The 22,388-nt window shown below is 37.3% G+C and overlaps 1 protein-coding gene across 2 annotated transcripts in view; it reads right to left on the bottom strand.

Moving 5' to 3' along the window:
- tcf25 (TCF25 ribosome quality control complex subunit) overlaps positions 1–22,388 on the bottom strand; it is a 229,658-nt gene that overhangs the window by 74,301 nt on the left and 132,969 nt on the right. For both annotated transcript variants that reach the window (XR_013817156.1, XM_079824907.1), the window contains exons 7-11: positions 17,099–17,229; positions 16,874–16,973; positions 15,782–15,875; positions 15,514–15,606; positions 14,823–14,928 (exon numbers count right to left, since the gene is read on the bottom strand). Coding sequence is in view for 1 of the 2 variants with exons in the window: in XM_079824907.1 (XP_079681033.1) it covers positions 14,823–14,928; positions 15,514–15,606; positions 15,782–15,875; positions 16,874–16,973; positions 17,099–17,229 (524 nt within the window). In the remaining variant the exon portion in view is untranslated. The remainder of the gene's footprint in view (positions 1–14,822; positions 14,929–15,513; positions 15,607–15,781; positions 15,876–16,873; positions 16,974–17,098; positions 17,230–22,388) is intronic.

Genomic DNA, 22,388 nt, shown 5'->3' on the forward strand with positions numbered 1-22,388 from the left:
TTGACATGAGACTGACTGAAACTGAGTGTTTCCCCCCCCCTTTAATGTTTTATCAAACAAATTAATATTCATTTGTGTGTGCATGTTTCTTGCCCCCTCATGATCCAGAAGTTTTGGGATCCATGATCGTGAAGAACTTTTACAGATGTTGACCCTGAAAGTGTAAAAGGTAATCTTAAAAATGTTGTAATTATTTTAATGTTCTCTGTTTTTTTCTGTAATGTAGACGCATGCATTTTCTGTGAAGTTGCTTTGAAACGATATGTATTGTGAAAAGCGCTATACAAATAAATTTGAATTGAATTGAATTGTTTTACTTACTTTTATTGGCATTACATATATTATTCATGATTTATTTGGCAGGTTGCAAGATGTATTTTATTTTGTGAGACTTTGCTGAGGAAGTATTCTTTGGCTCAGTCTGAAAAGGCCCAGAAAAGGAACACTATGAAGAACATCACACAGAACCGTCAGAGAAAGAGACGGGTAAGTTAAGAAACCGGTTAAGCAGTTTTCCCCCCAGAATGTTACTATACTCCTCTCTGAGTTTTAGTGGTTCATTTACTGTCATGTTTTGCAGTTGCTGGAGACCAGGCCCAGGGTTGCACAAACCAACACAGAACCTGTGGAAGACCGCAACTATAGACCTGATGTCTGATGAAGATGATGCTGTTGTTGATGGAAGGCCAGTGTGGATGGTTTGGCTAGCTACTACAAACCAGACTAGGCTGACCCACGCTACGCATCACATCACCAGCCCATCATGCCAGTTTGAAAAAATTTTCAAAACTCAAACAACATTGTGTTAGAGTTGGTCACAATTCTTTTATAATTTTAATATTCAATTGTTCCATTTTATATTTTCTTTATTCCTATGTTTATATACTTATACTTTTATTGGTTCCCATATATAGAGTATTTACATATATTTTATATACACTTTTTAATTTATAGATTTCTTTGTCTCGTTTTATATTGTATACTTTGTATGTTTGTTCCTTTTTAGATGTCCATGTTGCTTTTGATCTCCACGTTTTGTATTGTTGTTCCTCTTACGTCGCCTTCCTTTAGATACATTTTGTTCACTTATCTTTTTCACCATTTACTTTAATGCATGTTTATAATGCTCTTTGTTCTTTTTACTTGGTTATATTGTTTACTTGGAATATTTGTGTATTTTATACACACTTTTTTTTGTCTTATAAATGTATTGTTCTCATTTTATATTGTTTAATTTGTATATTTATTATTTTCCTTTTTATGTACACTGTGTATTTTATTCCTTTACATCTTTCCTTTAAATGCATTTTGTTAACTTTTTTTCCTTTTTGTTTCTTTACCAATTCATTTTAACGTATGTTTATGTTCTTAGGACTGTTTATATTTTTACGTTTGTTCCTTTACATTTTCATCCCTTTTAAATACATTTAGTTCACTTGTTTTTTGTTTCACCATTGTTTTAATGTTCGTTTATAATGCTGTTTAAAAAAAAAAATTTAATACCTTTTTAATAAATATTTCAGATTTTCTCAAATTGTTTTGTGTGTTTTTCTTTTGGGAGGGAGAGGGGATTAATTATTTATATATATATATATATATATATATTTATGAGCAAAATCTGCATAGCTGGCCTATAACCAATCAAGTCACTATGCTACAAAACTTAGCCCACCCTTAGCCTTAGAAGTAACCAATAAAGTCACTTGACTGGGTTTTCAATGCGTCCTGTCCTCCAATAGCAGTCTGGGTTTTGGGAGTGGTTTTAAAAAAACAACCAATCCAGTTTGAGATAAAGGACCAATAGGGGGTGGAAGGCAAAGTTGTTTAGAGGTGTGAAAATGTCTTCTGGGAAAAACTTGATGGGATTATTTGCCATGGCAACAAATGGCTGTAGCATGGGAGTATACGGCCACAACATACATCCGATTTGGTACCATTTCGGATGAATACGGACATATACGGATCCATGGAATTTGACCTATCCGGCCAGTATACTCCTGGATTCTTCCGAATTTCAGCAGTGTATACAGGAGTATACTGGTCCGGATACACCTTTTTTCATGCAGTGATTGTTGCTACAATATCATACAGTGAAGACTTTTAAAGCAGTATTATTCTGTAGTATTTTAATAAAATATCTATCAAAATAAAAAATATATTGTGATATTGTTATTGTGAAATAAAATTGATCATGTATGTAGAATAATATGGTCATAATGCCCATCCCTACTGTCAGCTAGTTTTAAGATCAAGCTTGTCATAAAAAGTAAAGGAGCTTTGGAATTAGTAATCTGAGAACACTGTCATTAAGAATTATAGGCAAACCAGGATTTTGGCTCTACTGTGAAGTTTTTGTATGGACCTGGTGAGTACGTTTTGCAAGTTGATAATTAATATTAATGTTTTATCAAACAAATTAATATTCATTTGTGTGTGTTAGAGATGTTCCGATACCCTTTTTCCCTTCCTGATACCGATTCCGATACCTGGGCTGAAGACCTACGCGGGTAAAGACATCTGTATTCGACTCTTCCTCTGCGCGACTCCTCCGATGCAAGGACTCCGGTAAGGCACAGAGTTATCTCCGTTTCTTGTCCTCTTTCACCTTCCTTTCCTCTCTCTAACCATGTGTGTCCAGTCCATTCCCGTTATCTCTCAACCACGCTCCACTATTACACATAGGCCTTCACGGCACCGTAACACTGCTAATCTACGTCCTGTTCCCTCCTCCTCTAATGCCCCTCCCTCTTTTTCTGTGGGGCTATGGAATTGTCAGTCAGCTGTCAATAAAGCTGACTTCATTCCAGCCTTTGCCACTCAATCCGCTCTCAAAATCTTGGCCTTGACTGAGACTTGGGTCTGCCCAGAAGACTCAGCAACACCTGCTGCTCTTTCTAAAAACTTCTTTCTCCCACACCCCTCGCCAGACTTGGAGACGCTTACAACTCCCTTTAAAATCCATATTGTAGTCATTTACAGCCCCCCCCGGTCCATTGACCACCTGTGTTGATGAGCTAGATGTTCTGCTGTCCTCATTTCCAGAGGATGGCAGCCCACTCATAGTCCTTGGCGACTTCAATATTCACCTGGACAAATCTTATGCTTCAGATTTCCACTCCCTCCTAGCATCATTCGATCTCAAACGCCTCATCACTTCACATACCCACAAATCTGGTAAACATCTGGACCTCATTTACACACGCAACTGCTTTACAGACAACATTTTGGTCAAACCTCTACACATCTCAGATCATTTCTTCATCACATTCAAATCTTCAACTCACTACTCATGCACCACCAGTTCCTCCACCAGTCATCCTCCCTTCCCTCATCCACACAATTCTCCTCTATGGATGTTAACACTGCAACTGACACTTTATGCTCCACTTTAACTTCTTGTCTAGACCTCTTTCTTTTAGACCAGCACGAGCTACTCCCTCTAACCCTTGGTTATCTGATGTTATTCGTGAACACCAGACGTAAGAAAATGGCGTAAATCTAACCACCCATCTGATCTAGGTAAGTATCAGTCCCTGCTCTCATCCTTCTCGGATGAAGTACATGCAGCTAAATCTTCTTATTTCCAAAACAAGATCAACAGCACCTCAAACTCACGCACACTTTTCAGAACATTTAACTCTCTCCTCTGTCCTCCCCCACCACCTCCAGACGATTTTGCCCAATTCTTCACAAACAAAACCACAACTATCAGCAATCAGTTCTCACCCTGGATTTTAGATTAGCCACATCCACAACCAAACATCCTCTCTCTTCATTTTCTACAATCACTGAGACAGAAGTATCTAAACTTCTCCTCTCCAGCCATCCTACCACCTGTCCTCTCGATCCCATTCCCTCACACCTCCTTCAAGCCATCTCTCCTACACTTCTACCAGCACTCACACACATCATTAACACATCTCTCTGCACCAGCATTTTCCCTACCACATTCAAGCAGGCTCGGGTAACTCCACTGCTTAAGAAACCCACATTAAACTCATCACTCATAGATAACTACAGACCTGTTTCTCTCCTACCATTCATAGCGAAAACTCTTGAACGAGTTGTTTTCAACCAGGTTTCCTCCTTCCTCTCACAGAATAATCAGCTGGACGTCAACCAATCAGGTTTCAAAAGGGGCCACTCCACAGAGACTGCACTACTGTCGGCCACTGAAGCCCTGCGGATAGCTAAAGCTGATTCCAAATCATCAGTCCTCGTCCTGCTCGATCTATCTGCGGCCTTTGACACGGTCAATCATCAGATTCTTCTGTCCACCCTCTCATCACTGGGCATCACAGGGACTCCACTCCTTTGGTTTGAGTCTTATCTCACAGGTAGGTTTTTCAAGGTTGCCTGGAGAGGAGAGGAATCCGAAGCACATCAACTGACCATGGGGGTTCCTCAGGGCTCAGTGCTTGGTCCTCTCCTCTTCTCCATCTACACTACTTCATTGCGACCCATCATTCAGGCACATGGCTTCTCATACCACTGCTATGCTGATGACACTCAGCTCTACCTTTCATTTCAACCAGACGACCCCACAGTAGCTGCAAGAATCTCCAGCTGTCTGGCTGACATCTCTGCATGGATGAGAAAACATCACCTGCAGCTCAACCTGGCAAAGACGGAGTTTCTCATCTTCCCCGCCAGTCCCGCTATACAACACAACTTCACCATCCAGTTAGGTACATCCTTGATTTCCCCATCAAAGTCAGTCAGAAATCTTGGAGTAACATTTGATGACCAGTTGTTCTTCAGAGAACACATTTCTAAGACAGCTCGCACATGCAGGTTTGCACTCCACAACATCAGGAAGATTAGACTGTTCCTAACAGAGCACGCAACACAGCTTCTTGTACAGGCCCTGGTTATTTCTAGACTTGACTACTGCAATGCGCTTTTGGCTGGATTCCCCTCGTGCGATCCAAACACTTCGAATGATCCAGAATGCAGCAGCACGTCTTGTCTTCAACGAGCCCAAAAGGACCCACGTCACACTTCTCTTCATCTCTCTGCACTGGCTACCACTCGCTGCTCGCATCAAGTTTAAGGCGCTGACGCTTGCCTACAGAGCCACCACGCGCTCAGCTCCTGCATACTTTGACTCGATTCTACAAATCCACACACCCACCAGAAGCCTTCGCTCAGCTAAGGAGCGACGGCTTGTGGTACCATCAAAGAGAGGCAAAAAATCCCTTTCCAGAACAGTTTCATTTAACGTTCCCAGCTGGTGGAACGATCTTGTAAGGATCGGTTTTGGTGCTAAGACAAAAGCTGAGATACACACCCCAGCAATTGAACAATAAAAGTCACTAATCTTGAGAGAAGATCTCACAGAAACTGTGTGACAACACCCTGACAAACATTTCTCCCCCCTCCCCATTTTGCCCTCTCCTTGCCCTGTTTTCAAGTCACCAAATCCAGATATACCAGTGATGATGTATCTTGTAAATCTATTGTTTTATCCCTTTCATGTTTTATGTCTTTTTAAAGGTCTCGGTGCGAATGGTAAAATGGTCTCAGTTTCACTGCAGTCACTAGTAGTATTAGAAAGATTGAAAACTAATGAGAATTCAGTCTTCCTTTTGAGGAATTTCTTCAAAGATATCTGATCCACTCCCCCAAAACCAGGTGGGTGTGTTGCAAATATTTACAACCCTTTTATTCTAGTTGGAGTATTTAAGCGAGGGTAACCAAACTGAGGTGGGAATATTCTATAGTCAGAACCCCCATGTAGTGCTGGATCAGTGTATTTGAGACACTGACCTAAACTGCATGTATTGTGCCAGACATGATGACTCTTTTAAATTAATTTTCATATTGCTTTGCAATTGTGTTTTATGTTTTTACGCTGATCAGTTGTGTACCATGGATTCTTGTTTACTTATTTACTTTTCCTGTCTGGCCAAAATAAATGTTAATCCTAATTTATCTTGTATGATTCTGAAATCATTATTCTAGTATGGATCGATGTATACTCCTTTATTACCGCAAAATCTAGGGTTATGATAGATCACACCGATGACGCCACGACTGAAGCATGGGGCGCAGCGTGCGCTATATTCCGATTCCTGACTATCGCTGGATTGGCAAGTTGCAGTTCGTAAATTTTATTAAAATTACACTTTTTGTTGAGTGAGCATGTGCAACCACTTAAAGGTAAAATATTCACTCTGCATCCTCTGACTAATTACAGAAGTAACCATTTTGTTGCCCTTGAGCGCGCGAACCGGACACGTCTGTCTCTCTGCGATATTGGGTCTCTCGATGAACGAATATGAAAACTAGGAAGATACAAAGAAAATCAACGATCTAAATTAAATCGCAACTAATCGTAAAATCAGCTGATAAACTCTAAAGATAGCACACTTTATGGAGTCACTTAGAATTGGAGTCAGATAAAATTATTTATGGAGTCAGATTTAAAATGAGATATCAATAAATTAAGAGAACTTCACCGAAAGGCTGAAAAGGCTTACACGCAGAATTCCTTTTGACCAAGCCATTAGTATCCGGTTTTTGGGCTAAATGGATGGAAATTTACAATCACCCCAACACCATCCGAAACGCAGAATCATTGACAACATTCAAAAGTCAACTAAAAACTCACCTCTTCCATGACCACTTAACCTTAAAAAAAAAAAAAAATTCCTTTCCTCTTTCTCCCCCTTTTTTCCCTCCCTACTCTAGCCTGCGCTACACTGAGCAATGTACACGGTCTCAGTATTTCAGGCACTTGTTGCGCTTACTCGACTCATGACCAATCGCTTCATGTACCCCCATGTTGTAAGTCGCTTTGGATAAAAGCGTCTGCTAAATGCATAAATGTAAATGTAAGTCCCTATGCTAAAAAATCTAGCCCACCCTTAAGCCTCGTTTATACTTTCGCCTGGCTCCGCAGCGCGAGCCTCCCCAAACGGACGAGGCGTTTATACTTGACGCGCTCGCCGTTGTGCTATTCTTTGAAACTTTGAATGTCTCCTGGGAAAAATCTTTGATGGGATTACTTGCCATGGCAACAAATGGCTGTAGCATGGAAGTATACGGCCACAACATACATCCGATTTGGTATCATTTCGGATGTATACGGATCCATGGAATTTTACCTATCCGGCCAGTATACTCCTGGATTCTTCTGAATTTCAGCAGTGTATACAGGAGTATACTGGTCCGGATACACCTTTTTTCATGCAGTGTAAATTGTTATGTAAGTCGCGAATTTCCCCATACTTATTCAAAATGTACGTTCATATTCATTACAGTAGTGAACATCAGCTCGGCTGGCAGACGAGACACCTCAGAATATATTACAAATATCAAAGGTGCATTCTGAAATCAGAATAAAGTTTTATGCCTTGTAACCTGAAATCACCTTGTATTGTTGTGTTTATGTATTTATGTTGTGTTGTAGTATTGTTTTTATTCATACAGTAGGCTGCAAACGTTTCAACAATGATTTTGTTAACATCATGTATTTTGAAGCAGTTAATGATTTAAACGATGATTAAATTAAGTTAATTCAACAACATAGCCTACATAACACTTTACTCCTATGGAAACTGTAATTCTAGTAAAACGCCATAGAATTTGCGATCTTTAAGAGTCTGAAATATATATTGCTTTATTTCCAAGATGATGCATAGTAAACTTTGAATTTTAATACAATATAGTAACAGAGGCTTGTATTAGGCCTAATATTTATTGTATAGGTTATCTGAATCAATTTCTACAACTAAACACATATATGTTTGTTTAATATTTACACATGCTGCCAGTTTAGAATGCAATTAGGAATCCAGTCATTATACAGATCAGTGGTTTAAGATTATTATACTGACAGATATTTGAACTAAAATGTTTTGTGCCAAAATTACATTTCACCCCATTTGTGAAATTTGTTAAGTTCTTATAGAGTATATACACTGATCAGGCATAACATTATGACCTAATATTGTATTATATTATTATTGCGTATTAATATATGGAATATTGTAAAGGTATCTTGCTCGTCTCACCTAAAAACAATCTCTGATGGACCCCCTGCATTTATATCTCCCACACTGAGTAGCACTTTTTCCTCACAAGTATTCATAGTTTTCAGTCATGTGACTGTCGCAGAGCCCTGGAGGGCAAAAGAGCCAACGAACTGCAGCACAAGCCTGTTATCTTTGAAATATCAAAACTCTCATTTTTGTTTTTATCACTAAAAACAGTGGGAGGTTCTAAAACAATTAACATGAAAAACACTTAGGGTGGAGTGTTTTATTGCAACTGAATGTGACAGTTGTGACAGTTGCAATAAGGAGTAAATTAGGCAAAGTTTACTGCTAATAAAGGATTTGTTGATCAGAGTTTTATTTTAAATCCAGTTGTGTTGCACCACCATTTTAAACACAGATTACCTACTCATAAATACCGAATTAGAATCGAAAGGCTGATCCAGCAGCATAGGCGGAGGGTGAACCGAACCGAAGGCAGGCTAATGAGATGTTTAACCCTCTGGACCCTAAGGGTATTTTGTGGCCCTGAAGAAGTTTGACATGCTCTGACATATGTTTTTTTCAGTTGCTTTAAAGCATATTAATGGCTAAAGTCTGATTACACTGTATTCGAAACAAACAGGCCTACAGTAATATGTGAGCAACATGTACATAAAAGTTTGTAGTTTTGAGAAAATAATGTTTATGCATAGTTTTTGAAAAAACTAAAATGTTAAGATAATGAAATCAGGCCATATAACACACAGCAAACATTTGCTCACAAAGCTTTTTCAGAACTGGATGTTGCCGAGAGTTTTTTCTTCAAAACAATGTGAAAACCATTTTGATCACTCATTCATACAAAACAACAGTCATTTAACTTTTGTAAGACACTTATTGTCAGAATGGCTGTATGCGGGGAGGGTGTGGATCATCATGAATAATGCTGTGATTCACACCTGGGTGAATCACAGCATTATTCATTATTATACCTGGGAATATCAATGAGGAATGTGACAGAGGGAACTATAGAGAATGAATGTGAGGGGACTTAAATGATTGAATGTATTGTTTTTGCTTATTCACAAAATCACATTTAAATTTAAAAGAAGAAATCTGACTTTACATAAAGACTTTAGACCTACAGTACCGTTCAAAAGTTTTAGATCGAATATATTTTTTTAAATAAGTCTCTTCTGCTCACCAAGGCTGGATTTATTTGGTAAAAACAGTAATTGTGAAATATTTTTACAATTTACAATACATGTTTTCTATGTGAATACATGGTAAAGTGTAATTTATTCCTGTGATGTCAAAGTTGAATTTTCAGCATCACTACTCCAGTGTCCCATGATCCTTCAGAAATCATTATAATGTGATGATTTGATATATATTTGATATCATATTTACAGTATCATTTTATTATTGAGAGTGATGGAGATGCAACATTGTTAACATTAATGTTAATGTTTTTCTTGTAACACCTGCTGCTCTTTCTAAAAACTTCTCTTTCTCCCACACCCCTCGCCAGACTGGGAGACGCTTACAACTCCCTTTAAAATCCATATTGTAGTCATTTACAGCCCCCCCTGGTCCATTGACCACCTGTGTTGATGAGCTAGATGTTCTGCTGTCCTCATTTCCAGAGGATGGCAGCCCACTCAAGCCCTCAGGTATTCCTTACTAATTGGCCAAACTCATACATACTCATAGGTGGTCAAATGTGACCATACACCTTAACTATTTTTCAATTAAATAAATGCTCTATATTTTAGTTTAATAATATTTATTGAATATTTTGAGGAGATCTTTTGGTACTAAATACTATTTGTGCAATAATTATGGTCCATTAATGACCACTTTAAATATTTTTCTTTTGCCCATTGGTTTGTCTTCTGAATTGACAGGCCAAAGCGAGAGAGACCTCCCCTCCTCCATGTTCATAGACTGTGTCCATAATAGGCGCTGTGGTGAATTTAGCTGAAAACAGCCGCATGTAAATACATGAAGAGGTAGACTGGAAAACGGCAATACACACAACTACTTGTCACACACAACTACTTGTTAGTGCAGATACTAACAGTGACGAAATGGTGTTTTGGCAGCAATCTATTTATTAAAAATGTTGCTTTTATTACTAAACTATATACTTCTAAAAGACCCCTCTGTGAAGCTCCTGAAATTTGTAGACGACACCACTGTCATCGGCCTCATCCAAAACGGTGATGAGTCTGCTTACAGACTGGAGGTTGAACAGCTGGCTGTCTGGTGCAGTTATAACAACCTTGAGCTCAACACGATCAAAACGGTGGAGATGATAGTGGACTTCAAGAGGAACAGCCCAGCTCTCCCCCCACTCACTCATCATGAACAGCACTGTGGAAGCAGTGGAGTCATTCAGGTTCCTGGGCACTACCATCTCTCAGGACCTGAAGTGGGACAATCACATTGACTCCATTGTGAAAAAGGCCCAGCAGAGACTGTACTTCCTTCGTCAGCTGAGGAAGTTCAAACTCCCACAGGACCTGCTGATTCAGTTCTACTCGGCTGTCATTGAGTCTGTTTTATGCACTTCCATCACTGTCTGGTTTGGTTCAGCTACCAAATCTGACATCAGGGCCCGGTTTTTCAAAAGGTTTAATCTGGATAAAATTGATCCGGATTTAGTAATCCTTTTTTTGCGATCTGTGATCACGTAATCCATCTTACTTTTGGAGACAGTTTTTTAAAGCAACATCGGATTGGATCAATCTGATCCGGATAGGAACTTTTTAGGATCACCAAATCTGGATAACCAGTGCTGGATAACCAGTGCTCAAACAGGATAGGAAATCACAATGTAGAACTATAGATATGTAAAGAGCAACAAGTAGCATAGCCAGTGTGGGGTCAATATAAGTTTATTTTTATTTGAAATGAAAACACACACATTTAAAAAAAACTAAAAACAAGAAAAACCCTTGCCTGTATTGTCCTGCACAACATCGCTTCTAAGCGCAATGTCCCTCTCTGTGCTGACAATGATGCACCTGAGCCCTTGGAGACCCTAACCAACCTCCTGCATTCTGCCAGAACGAGCAAACAGGACGTGCAACAAGGGACACAATAGTTAGTTGTTTTGGATTTCAAAAATCAGTGATTGCCATTCTTTGCATTTTTTTGGTTATTCTGTAATCATTGCATCACTCATAAATATTCTAAAAACAAAAATATTTTCGATTGTAATGAATATATATATATCAATTAGTGACAGAATAAAATGTATTGTTTTTGCTCAATTTTGACAGCTGTTTGGGGGATTATTTTATGAGGCCAAACTCTTTCTACTTTGCTGTAGGCCTATACTGAGAGGCCGAATATGTTAAAGCCTACCTAATCACTGTAGCCTGACGGATGAACAAATAAAATTAAAACCTTATGAATAAATAGGATATCTTGTAAGATACTGCATGATCCAAATATAGTATTATTTGATACATTTTTAAAGTTTTCATTACATTTTGGGCATGAAATCCACGCTGAATCCACCCTTCTGATGGGATCAGTTTAATCCAGATTTTTTGGATCAAAGTGATCCAAATCCTACAAAAAAGTTCTGAAAAACCCAAACTAAAGGTTTGATCCGGATCAAAACCAAGATTGAATTACATGATCTAATCCGATTATGTAATCCGTTTTTTCTTTTGAAAAACACATTTTCAAGATTTGATCCAATTCGTTATCCAAAATCCTAGTGGATTACTTTTGAAAAACCGGGCCCAGAAGACTACAACGCACAATCCAGACTGCAGAAAGGATTATTGGTGCCTCCCTGCAAACCCTCCAGGACCTGTACTCTTCCAGAGTGAGGAAGAGAGCAGGGAAAATCATCACAGACTCCACTCACCCTGGACACCTCCTGTTTGAACTGTTACCATCAGAACGGCGACTCCGATCACTGGCCACTAGAACATCTAGGCACAGGAACAGTTTCTTCCCACAGGTCATTTCCCTCTTGAACAGTTAAAATACTTTTGACCTGTGACTACCATGATCTTACAGTTAAATGCAACTAGCCTACAGTTAAACTCAGTTAAAATGTCATTAGGGTAATTAAAGGCTCATTCAACAAAATGGCTTTAAAGCCTGGATCCCATGAATTAAGGACAAAGCTTTTTTCTTTTTAAATGTTTTATGAACTTTTAAATAGATCTAATGAAGTTTAAATGTTATTTCAATGAGAACCTCATGAAAGACAGATATCAGCGTCTTATATAAATTAGGTGTTAACTCTTGAAAAATATTATTGTTTTTAAAGGGGTAGTTCAACCTAAAAATGTGATCGTTTACTCACCCTAATGTCATTCCAAACCTGAATGAATTTCTTTCTGTGTAACATAAAAGAAAATAATTTGAGTCTGATTTTTGTCCATACAATATTCAAAAGTCTAACCAAAATTTTGTTTGGTTGCCAACATTCTTCAAAATATCTTTTGTGTTTCATGGAAGAGAGAAAGTCATACAGTTTTGGAACGACATGAGAGTGGGTAAATGATGACAGCATTTAAAAGCAGTAAATTTACTTTACTGCATTTTAGCTCAAAATCAGTGCTTTACTGTCAAGTGCATTTCTATGTGACAAAAGTGCAATATTAAGTTTGTTATCTGCATTTTCAGTAAATTCAATAATATCCATCATTATTTGTCCCTGTCCTAGTTTTATTTATTTACTCCAATTTAAGGCCCTAACCCCAGCAAAAACATTCATGGAGGAACTCATGGGCCGGATGGGTTGGGTTTGCCCAGGGCCGAATTTTAGCCCCAGTCCAGCCCTGGCTATTACCCACCAGGTGCCTGTATGGCTAAAAAAAGTATTGCAGATCATAACTGCTTACTTATATTTAGGTGTTGCATTTTAAATATTTTAAAAATACAAAATATATATTCAGTTCATTAATATCAGTAGTGTATAATATTTAAAACAAATGGAAATTGATAAATGAATAAATTATTAATAGCAATAGCCTTAAGCTGAAGAGAACTACCTTAAACACACAACAACAGTCACAAACTGCAAAAGAACTGTCCCCTGTTTGTTGTATATATCCATCTATAACTATTTGAATCTAATTCTGACGGGGTTTCATCGTCTAATCTGTTGTTTACTTTCTTTTTACTACCTCTTGCTACTTGGTCTTTTCTGTGAATGTTAATGAGCTGATTTGGGCATTGTCTGCACTTTCTCTCAGGCGGAGAATACAAGGAAGCGGCAGCTCGTATCACGTAGTGAGAAATTCACATTGACCAATCAGATGTGGTTTTCAGCTGCAAACTTTTGCAGTAGGTTAGTTCTACAAAGGAAATGCCCATATTTGGATTAGACAGCGCTGTGTGAGAGACTGAGAACTTTATAATGATACCAAGCATGACATGTTTCTGTGAATGGAGACGGCACAAGAGCACGCGCTAGAATAACTTTTGATGATTTTGGGTAGAAATCTAAAAGCGCACGTTGACAAAATATAATGAAATAACCACCTTAATGTGTAATGTTGACCTTTTTTTTTTTACATGAAAGCTTACATGTTAAGGGAGCAAACTGGCCCAAAATCTCAAAATTGACCACTGCATGAAAAAACAGTTTTCACCTGCCTTGCCTCGCCTTAAATAACATTAAAAACAGACAGCAGCAGGAATATTAGGATGCTGTCACAATGCACAGATAAAATATACTGATACTGTACATATACGTTGTCTTTCTCAACTGTTTACATTCACTTAAGAAATAGCCTATTATGTTTGCTAGGATACTAGCCAAGACCGGCATGTTGACTACCAGTATTTGAATGTTGAGCCGCAACAGTTTTACTATACAGGTATTTGCAGCAATTTTTATTACGTCAACCATATTTACAGGATCATTTTATTATGTAGAGTGATGGAGATGCAACATTGTTAACATTCATGTTTTTCTTGTATTTAGCCCTCATTGCTTACTAATTGGTCACACTCATACTCATTGGTGGTCAAATGTGACCATACACCTTAACTATTTTTCAATTAAATGTTCTATATTTTAGTTTAATAATATTTATTGAATATTTTGAGGATATATTTTGGTGTTAAATATGCCTACTATTTGTGCAATAATTATGGTCCATTAATGACCACTTAAAATCTTTTTTATTATTTATATTGCAATTAGTGTAGTAATCAAGGTTAAAATAGAGAATTCCAATGCAAAGAGGCAAATTAGAGTCATTTTGTGGCTGGAAAAATAATATATATTTTTTTCATTTGTAAAGATACTAGGTGCTTGTATGGGGCTGGTTAAGAATAAATATATATGTATCTAGTCTGGTTGCTCAAAAAAGTATTGCAGATCATAACTTCTTACCTATTTTTTTTTTTTAATTAAATAAAAGTTAATAACTTACATTCTAATATTTTTAATGACACTTATATAAGCAAACACAAGTTAATATTAATGAATGCAAGCTAATATAATTTAACCCAAGAAATAGTGCTTAAAAGACAAAACCCCCGAATGTGTATGAGTGTGTAGAACTCAGTCAGTAAACTTGTGCTAAACGAAAATTCGTTATGTGTTTTGACCTTTACCTTTGTAATTAGACACCAGAGCGCACACAAATACTCACATGAGCAAAAAAAGCAGTCTGAGCAAGTACAGAATTAAATTGGTATTACTGGTTCTGAAAATATGCACACCCCTCAACCAATTTTTAAAAACTCATCAGATCTACACAAAATTAGATATTCTGCATTCAGAACAAAGGTGATAAGTTTGCATTCCTGACATGATGAAAAACCTATCGACTTGAATTAAGTTAAGTTCTTTACCTCCCATTCCTCATAGAGACGGATGAGGGTGGTGTACTCGCGAGAGCGCAGGCACAGGAAGTCAAAGAGCAGCAGCATGCAGAGAGGGTCATTATCTGGATCCAGACTGAAAGCATAATTAACAAATCTAAAAAAAAATGATCAGTCATGTTTAACATACAAACATCTGGCTGGCTGAATGTGGTGGTACAGGTACAGGTATGGTGTCAGATGGTATTACCAGTCTCAAGTGTCCCAACAAACACAAACAGCACCATTTCAGATATATTGGGACCAATTATTGAATATTGGGAAACAGCTGTCATTTTAATACACATCCATATTTTAGTGAACTAGCCTAAAAGAATAAAGACTATGATATGTCAAGGACTATGAGCAATGGATGATATATCACAATTCAATTTAAAGATAGTAAAACACATGCATAACAAATGCTGAAATTAAATTTATATTTATTTTACAAAACATGTATTATATCAGAAATAACTCATTTAAATGAATGTGAAAAAAAATGTAAAAACATTGAACTTGATAAAAAATACATCTGTAAAATAAACAGATTTATACTTTAGTTGGCAACTTAACATCTGTACAATTTAACAGATGTATTGTGTTAGGAACTCTGGTTTATGGATTTGTATTATGAATGATAAGTTAATCATATTATTAATCATACACCATGGTCTGATACCTCAGAATCAGTTTGCAGTACTCCAGGGCTGTGCGGGGACAACCTCTCTTCTCCAGAAATATTACATGCTTGAACAGCACCAAATAAAAAGCCCTGCAGATACAGAAAAGAGTGAGAGAGAGAGATTGTCAGAAGTTTATCATGGTGCTCTAAGGTTCTTTAAAGAAAATCCTGACAATATACCATGGTATTCCAAAAAACAAAGATAAATGGTGATGATAAAGCAGATCTTCAATGACATTTTTCCACACACAGCCTTCGGTCTCACCTGTTCTCTGGTCTGCGATAGTCCAGTCGACACATGCCTGACGTCAGGCTGAACACAGGGTGGAATGAACACTCAAAACTATATAAAGCCCTTTCTGCAGAGATGAACAAAACAAAAAAATGCTGTACATATCTGTCCATTTAAAATAAGAATAAAAACATTAGCATACATCTCTAGCATATATCAGAAATAATTTATTTCAATATGAATTATAGCATATTATAGCATGTTTATTTAATGACACAAACACAACTCTACCTGGCATTCATTTGTAAATAATTTCCTGTGCATTTGTGAGTGACGCATTTGTGGATTTGAAACCTTTCTAGTCAAGTCAAGTCAACTTTATTTATATAGCGCTTTTTACAATGCCGATTGTTTCAAAGATATTTGTATATATCGAAATCGATATTTGTGCTAAAAACACTGACTCGTTAGGCAATGTTTTTCTCCTTAAAATAAGGTGATTTCCTTTAACTCAATAGAATGTGTGGTAATTCCAATATGGCTGTGATAAATAATTCGTAATAAGGAATTATTCACAGTATTCTGAAGTGCCTGCAATAACAATACCATGCATGTGCGTTATCCTGCTATATCGTATTACCGTATAATCGGCACGTCTAATCTCCAGTAGTTTGTTGTTGTTTCATCTCATTTGTTTCTTATTTGCTTGTTGCGTAACCTTGTGGACAAGCTAAATGGTGCAAAAAATGCAATGTGCATGTGTGACCCTGGACATTTTTTTTGTGCATTTACTTTTACAAGGTGAAACAAGTTAACATGGGCTGTTTTGTTGTTGTTTTGCAATCTTTTAAATTAACTTATCATAAGGTAAACTTTTTCATAATGAATTCTGTCATATCTGATAAGCTCCGTTCTATCAACCTACTTGTGCATGTGTATTTTGTGGCACTGTGCATATGTATTTTTGTGGTACTGACTTCAGCTGAGCTTCTTAATGTTTGGCTGTGCTCTTAAATATTTTAAATTAAAAATTTAAATACTTTTTAATTAAGTGTAGGGCTTCTCTGTAAAACACTGTCTCACAGGTCACTGGTCTCATATTCAGCACATTAGTAATTTCCTCACCGATGAGATCTCTGGCTGTCTCTTGATCTTCCTGCATGCGACATACATCTGACAGCTGAAGGAGTGAATCAATATGATAAGGGTTCAGTTGCAGGAGAACCTGAAGGAAAAAAAAAAGAGAGAAATTGAGCATCACATACATAAATGTAACATCTGTCCCTCGTGCGCATTAAAAAAAAAAAATCTAATCAGTCCGTAGCTAAGAACATATTAGAATAAAATTACCACAATGTTGTTGGGGTCCATTGACTCGACTGCATCCAAAAACTTGAACTGGACTTGCTGATATTCACGATTATGTTCAAAGGTGAAGTGCTGAATGCCATCTTTAGACTCCACAAGACTCATGGAGATACCTAAAAGACACAACTACAGTCAGCTATATTTCACATTAATGGTGTTGAGTACCAAAAGTTCTCCCAAACTCACATTGCAATTCACAACTGCTTGCAACAAAATACACAAATACAGTATATTATACATTGTTTTGTAAACTTAGAACCACACAGGTCACATGTCATTTAATGTCTGTAATTAAATAAGGGCTGCACAATAATAACAAATAATGCCAAAAATAAGATAATTTCAAGATCAAATACATCAATAGGAGAGAGAGCTGCATCAGTATTGGTGAGAAAATGTAACATTCAGATATACTGGAAGATTTTTTGTGCTCCAAATAGATAAAAAAAAATCCTTATTCTTTCAGGTGCGTAGAAAAAAGTAATTGCAAACAAAACAAATGGCTAACTGCTCACTGAAAGTCTAGCAAAAATAGATTTTATTTTATAAACTGCAATGCTAGAAAAATATAATTTAACACTTTCAGCAGTGGGCAGCATTTTTAGAAAGCATGTAGTATCATTCCACTGTTCGCCAATGATACCCAGTTATATTTACCATTAAGGCACCCAACAAAATCTCTGGACCCTCTTTTAGCAATTTTTTTTTAAAATGTTAAACGAGGACAAAACAGAGGTCATTGTATTCGGTCGGTCTAATGTCCCTGCCAAGGTTCGAGTCCGTTTGCACCGTACTGTAAAACATCGGTACGAAATTCAGGTTTCATAATTGACAATAAATTAAAAATGGAAAATCAAATCGGTGGTACGGGCCTGCTTTTATAATCTGTGCCTACTAATAAAAACCAAACCTTTCTTATCTAATGTAGACTTTCTTTGAAAGAATCATTCATATTTTTGTTTTCTCATGTCTCGATTAATGTAATTTTCTTTATGGTGGCATCTCTGCCACATCTCTGGCACGCCTGCTCTCCTGACTCCATGACAACACTGAAACAAACAGGGTATATATACACAGAGATACTAACAAGGTGATGGGAAACAGCTGTGTGCGATGAGCAATGAGTGACAGAACAGGATGATGGGAAATGTAGTTTAGGAGTGAATGGCACCGTGGGGGAGGAGGACCTCTAGTGGTCACCCGGGGAAACACAAACCCCACACTGTGACAGCAACAAATATTTACCCTTTTCTTTGTAATTACCAATTAGGTATAATCAGCTGAATTCAATTAGCAAAAGTAGAACTTATAGAGTATGGCAGTTTACATGTATGGTACAGAACATTACAAATGTACAACTGCAGCAAGTAATACAGATATTGCAAATATGCAAATAATATCAATACTCCAAACAATGCAGGGTGGTTATGGGGATTAGGGTGTAATTTATTAACGTTTTAAAATTTCACATTTAAAGAAATCTAGTGTTTGATCATATCTAAATATTTATTAAAATGCAAAACCTAAAAATAAGTAAGCAGTTATGATCTGCAAATCTTTGAGCAACTAGACTAGATACATGTATATTTATTAAAGAGCCATAAAGGCACCTAGTGGGTAATGGCATTACAAATAAAATTATTATTTTTCTAGCCACAAAATTACTCTAATTTGCCTCTTTCAATTGGAATTCTCCATTGTAACCTTAATTGCTACACTAATTGTAATATAAATAGTAAAAATATTAGAAGAAAAATATTTTAAGCGGTCATTAATTGACAATAATTATTGCACAAATAGTATTTAGTACCAAAAGATCTCCTCAAAATATTCAATACATATTATTGAACCAAAATATAGAACATTTAATTTAAAAATAGTTAAGGTGTATGGTCACATTTGACCACAAATGAGTATGAGTGTGATCAATTAGTAAGGAATACCTGAGGGCTAAATACAAGAAAAACATTAACATTAATGTTAACAATGTGGGATCTCCATCACTCTCCATAATAAAATGATCCTGTAAATATGGTTGACGTAATAATCAATGCACACTATGCTGTATTGTTTACCAAAAATACCTGCAAATACCTGTATAGTGAAGCTGTTGTTTATCCGCTTAAGCCATTAACATGTATTTACACAGCGGTAGAAGTATTGAGCGCTCCATGAACCATGCGACACGAGATGAAAGCATGTCGCAACTCTGTTTTTCAACGGCTCTGGCTTTAACTATTTTGCCTCATTAAGTGCGCCAAAACGATATTTATTATTGTTTGGATTTCGTATTAAAACTTTTTTTTAAAAAGTAAAAGCTAAGACTTTTGTTTAATATCAAAAGCAGGTTTGCCAATTTGGCGTGAGATTAGGTTGGGCAGAGTGAGACCGTGAGACTGAGCCTGAAAGCGTGTGTCTCACGCCAAATGCGTGGGAGTTGGCAACCCTGAGTTAAAGCCCTTTACCTCAACTAAAGCTGTTAGCACCCTACTAACATTCGCGCGTGAAATTTGCTTCATTCGTGCGTGAAATTCACTTCACAACAGACGCGAATTCGCGTCATGGGAGGGGCTTCTGCCAGCCAGCTCGTCTCGTTGAGAAATGGCTGACATGGACTGTGTTTACACATCTTTTTTGTTAAAATTCTACTGTTAATGTGTGACAAAACGTAGTTTTAAGACTTTCAGGCGATAATGTAGTTGTTTAACCCCTTAAACCCGAAGTGTACCGCCCACAGTACAACCCCGCAAAAAAAATGTGCTGTGCGGGGGTGTTACTAAGCAACCACTGAATGTAATAACATAAAATAGGTATCATTTTAAAGCTTAGAATCTCAACTTTTCAATGCATCTATCCATTTTTTATACATCTAAACGAGCACTAAGTTATTCATCTAAAACAGTGTACCGCCCGCGGGCGCCACCTAGCTGTGAAAAAAGTAATTGTCATATTTTTCAGAACTACTGCATTGATCAACACAAAATAGGTGTCATTTGAAAGCTTAGAGTCTAAACTTTACAATGAATGTAGCCATTATGAGTATCTCAAAAGTAGTGATGAGTTATTTGCTGATAAAATGAAGAGAAAAAAAATCATAATTTATGGAGGGGGGCTTATTATGTTCTGCAATGTGTCAATCGCATCATACAGCTCAGATAGTCATGTGTCATATGTCATTTGAAAGGTCTCACAGAGAATACAACAAGCCTAATTGTTTTGGGCTTTGACTAAACTTTCAGTGAGTTTTTTTAAGTTAAGTCCTGCAAGACCCATATGTAAATAATATACTGATGCAGCATTCACATGGCATTTTTCACTTGTAGCTTCATTAAAAGTGGAAAATGGCACTTTATTTACAGAAGATTCTCACGATTAAAAAGAGCCCAAAGTCACCATAATCTGTCTATAGATATTCCTTCTTGAAGTATGACAAAAAACAGCACAGACGCACATGAGCGGAGTACAAAAATAACAGTTGCTTAGACCTGCCGTTTTTGCAGATAACTTCATAAAAAACAAGCTCCGATAGTTAAAAATGGCACACCCTTATTTACATATTCACACGATTAAAGAGAGACCAAGAACACCATAATCCGTCATTCACATCCAAAGATATTACTCATGGAATTATAACCTAACAGGCGGAAATATGCTAAATATGCTATCGTTGTACTAAAGTCGCGTTTATGCTTGTAACTTCATGAAACATTATCCGATCGTTAAAAATTGCAAATCCTTATTTACAGCAGATTAAAAAGAGACAAAAGTCGCTATAATCCGTCACTCAGATCAGAAGTTATTACTTATGGAATAATTACACATTAAAACCTAACAGGCGCACATACTCTAAATAAGCTATTGTTGCACTAACGTCGCGTTTATGATTGTAACTTCGTGAAACGTTCTCTGATCGTAGAAAATCGCCATAATCCGTTACTCGAATCAGAAGTTATTACTCATGAAATTATTACACATTATAGCCTGACAGGAGCACATATGCTAATAAACAGTAGCTTTAAAGTCACGTTTACGCTTGTAACTTCATGAAAAATGGCACATAAGTACTTACAGTTGATGCTCCCGATTGAAATGAGTCCAAAATCAACATAATCCATTGCATCAATCACGAGATATTGCTCACAGATGCTGTGTTGTTCAGTCCAGTTTTGAAGAATATGGCTATTTATGTTCATAGCAGCTAGGTGGCACCCGCGGGCGGTACACTCCAGTTTAGATAAATAACTCAGCGCTCGTAAAGAGTATATCAAAAAGTAGGGATGCACCGAATATTCGGCCACCGGGAAGAAAGACTTTTATCACCGAAACAACACGGCCGAAATGTTATGATGCAAACAGAAACTGCAACCTGCACGTGCTTGTCTGAAGCAACATGTCTGCTGTGTGTACGTATTTCAGTATATCTGAGAAACACCCACGTCTGCTCCATGCACACGCACTGACAGCGAGAGCTCAGAGCTGTTCATGTTCTCGTTGAGAAGAGGACCAGACTTCACTGTGAAACCGAACGGTTTCCGAATGCAATCTTTAACAGTGGGCATGTTTTAAGTGCGGAACACACTTCAATCCGAGTTCCCACACCAACATCGATCAACATGTATCACGAAATTCAAACGATAAATGCCGTTTTGACGCTCTTTAATGTGGCATCACTGATCACATCACAGTTCAAGCGGCGGGGCGCGCGCTTGAGCGCGATCATCTGTGAGCGCGATCGATCATCTCTTCCTTAAGAATAAACATGAATGAACATCTAAGGTGTGTTGAGGATACATTACAACTTACTGTCACGTGTGGTGTAATCGCTCAATCAGTGTTTCAAAGGCGGAAAGACGTCAATATAACTGCTTGTAAACTAAACAATGTCATGTAACTTTAGCATCACATTTACCTTAGGCAGTCATTCAGTGTCCACATAATTTTATTTACTAGAGTAAATCAACTCTTTCACTAAATATATGACCTATATTAGCCGTTATATTCATTATATTCTACTTAAGCTGTTAATAAAATCTTGGATAAAACGAATTGGATAAAAAAAAAAATTCCATTTCGGGTTCTATGAAGCCAGTCCCTCAAAAATACGCGATGGGCTCAGATTGGTTAGCTGGCCCAGTGTGTTGTGATTCGCTAACCGCAGTGCACGTTTATCGGAAACGCCACGCCCCTTACCGGTAGACTGTGCTTTGGTCAGTATTAGAAACCATCTTTCAGGACAAGCCGTAGTGCAAATCCTGCATTGAACTCGTGCAGA

This window comes from Gobio gobio (assembly GCF_949357685.1).
Source record: "Gobio gobio genome assembly, chromosome: 9".
Taxonomy (NCBI): Eukaryota; Metazoa; Chordata; class Actinopteri; order Cypriniformes; family Gobionidae; genus Gobio; species Gobio gobio.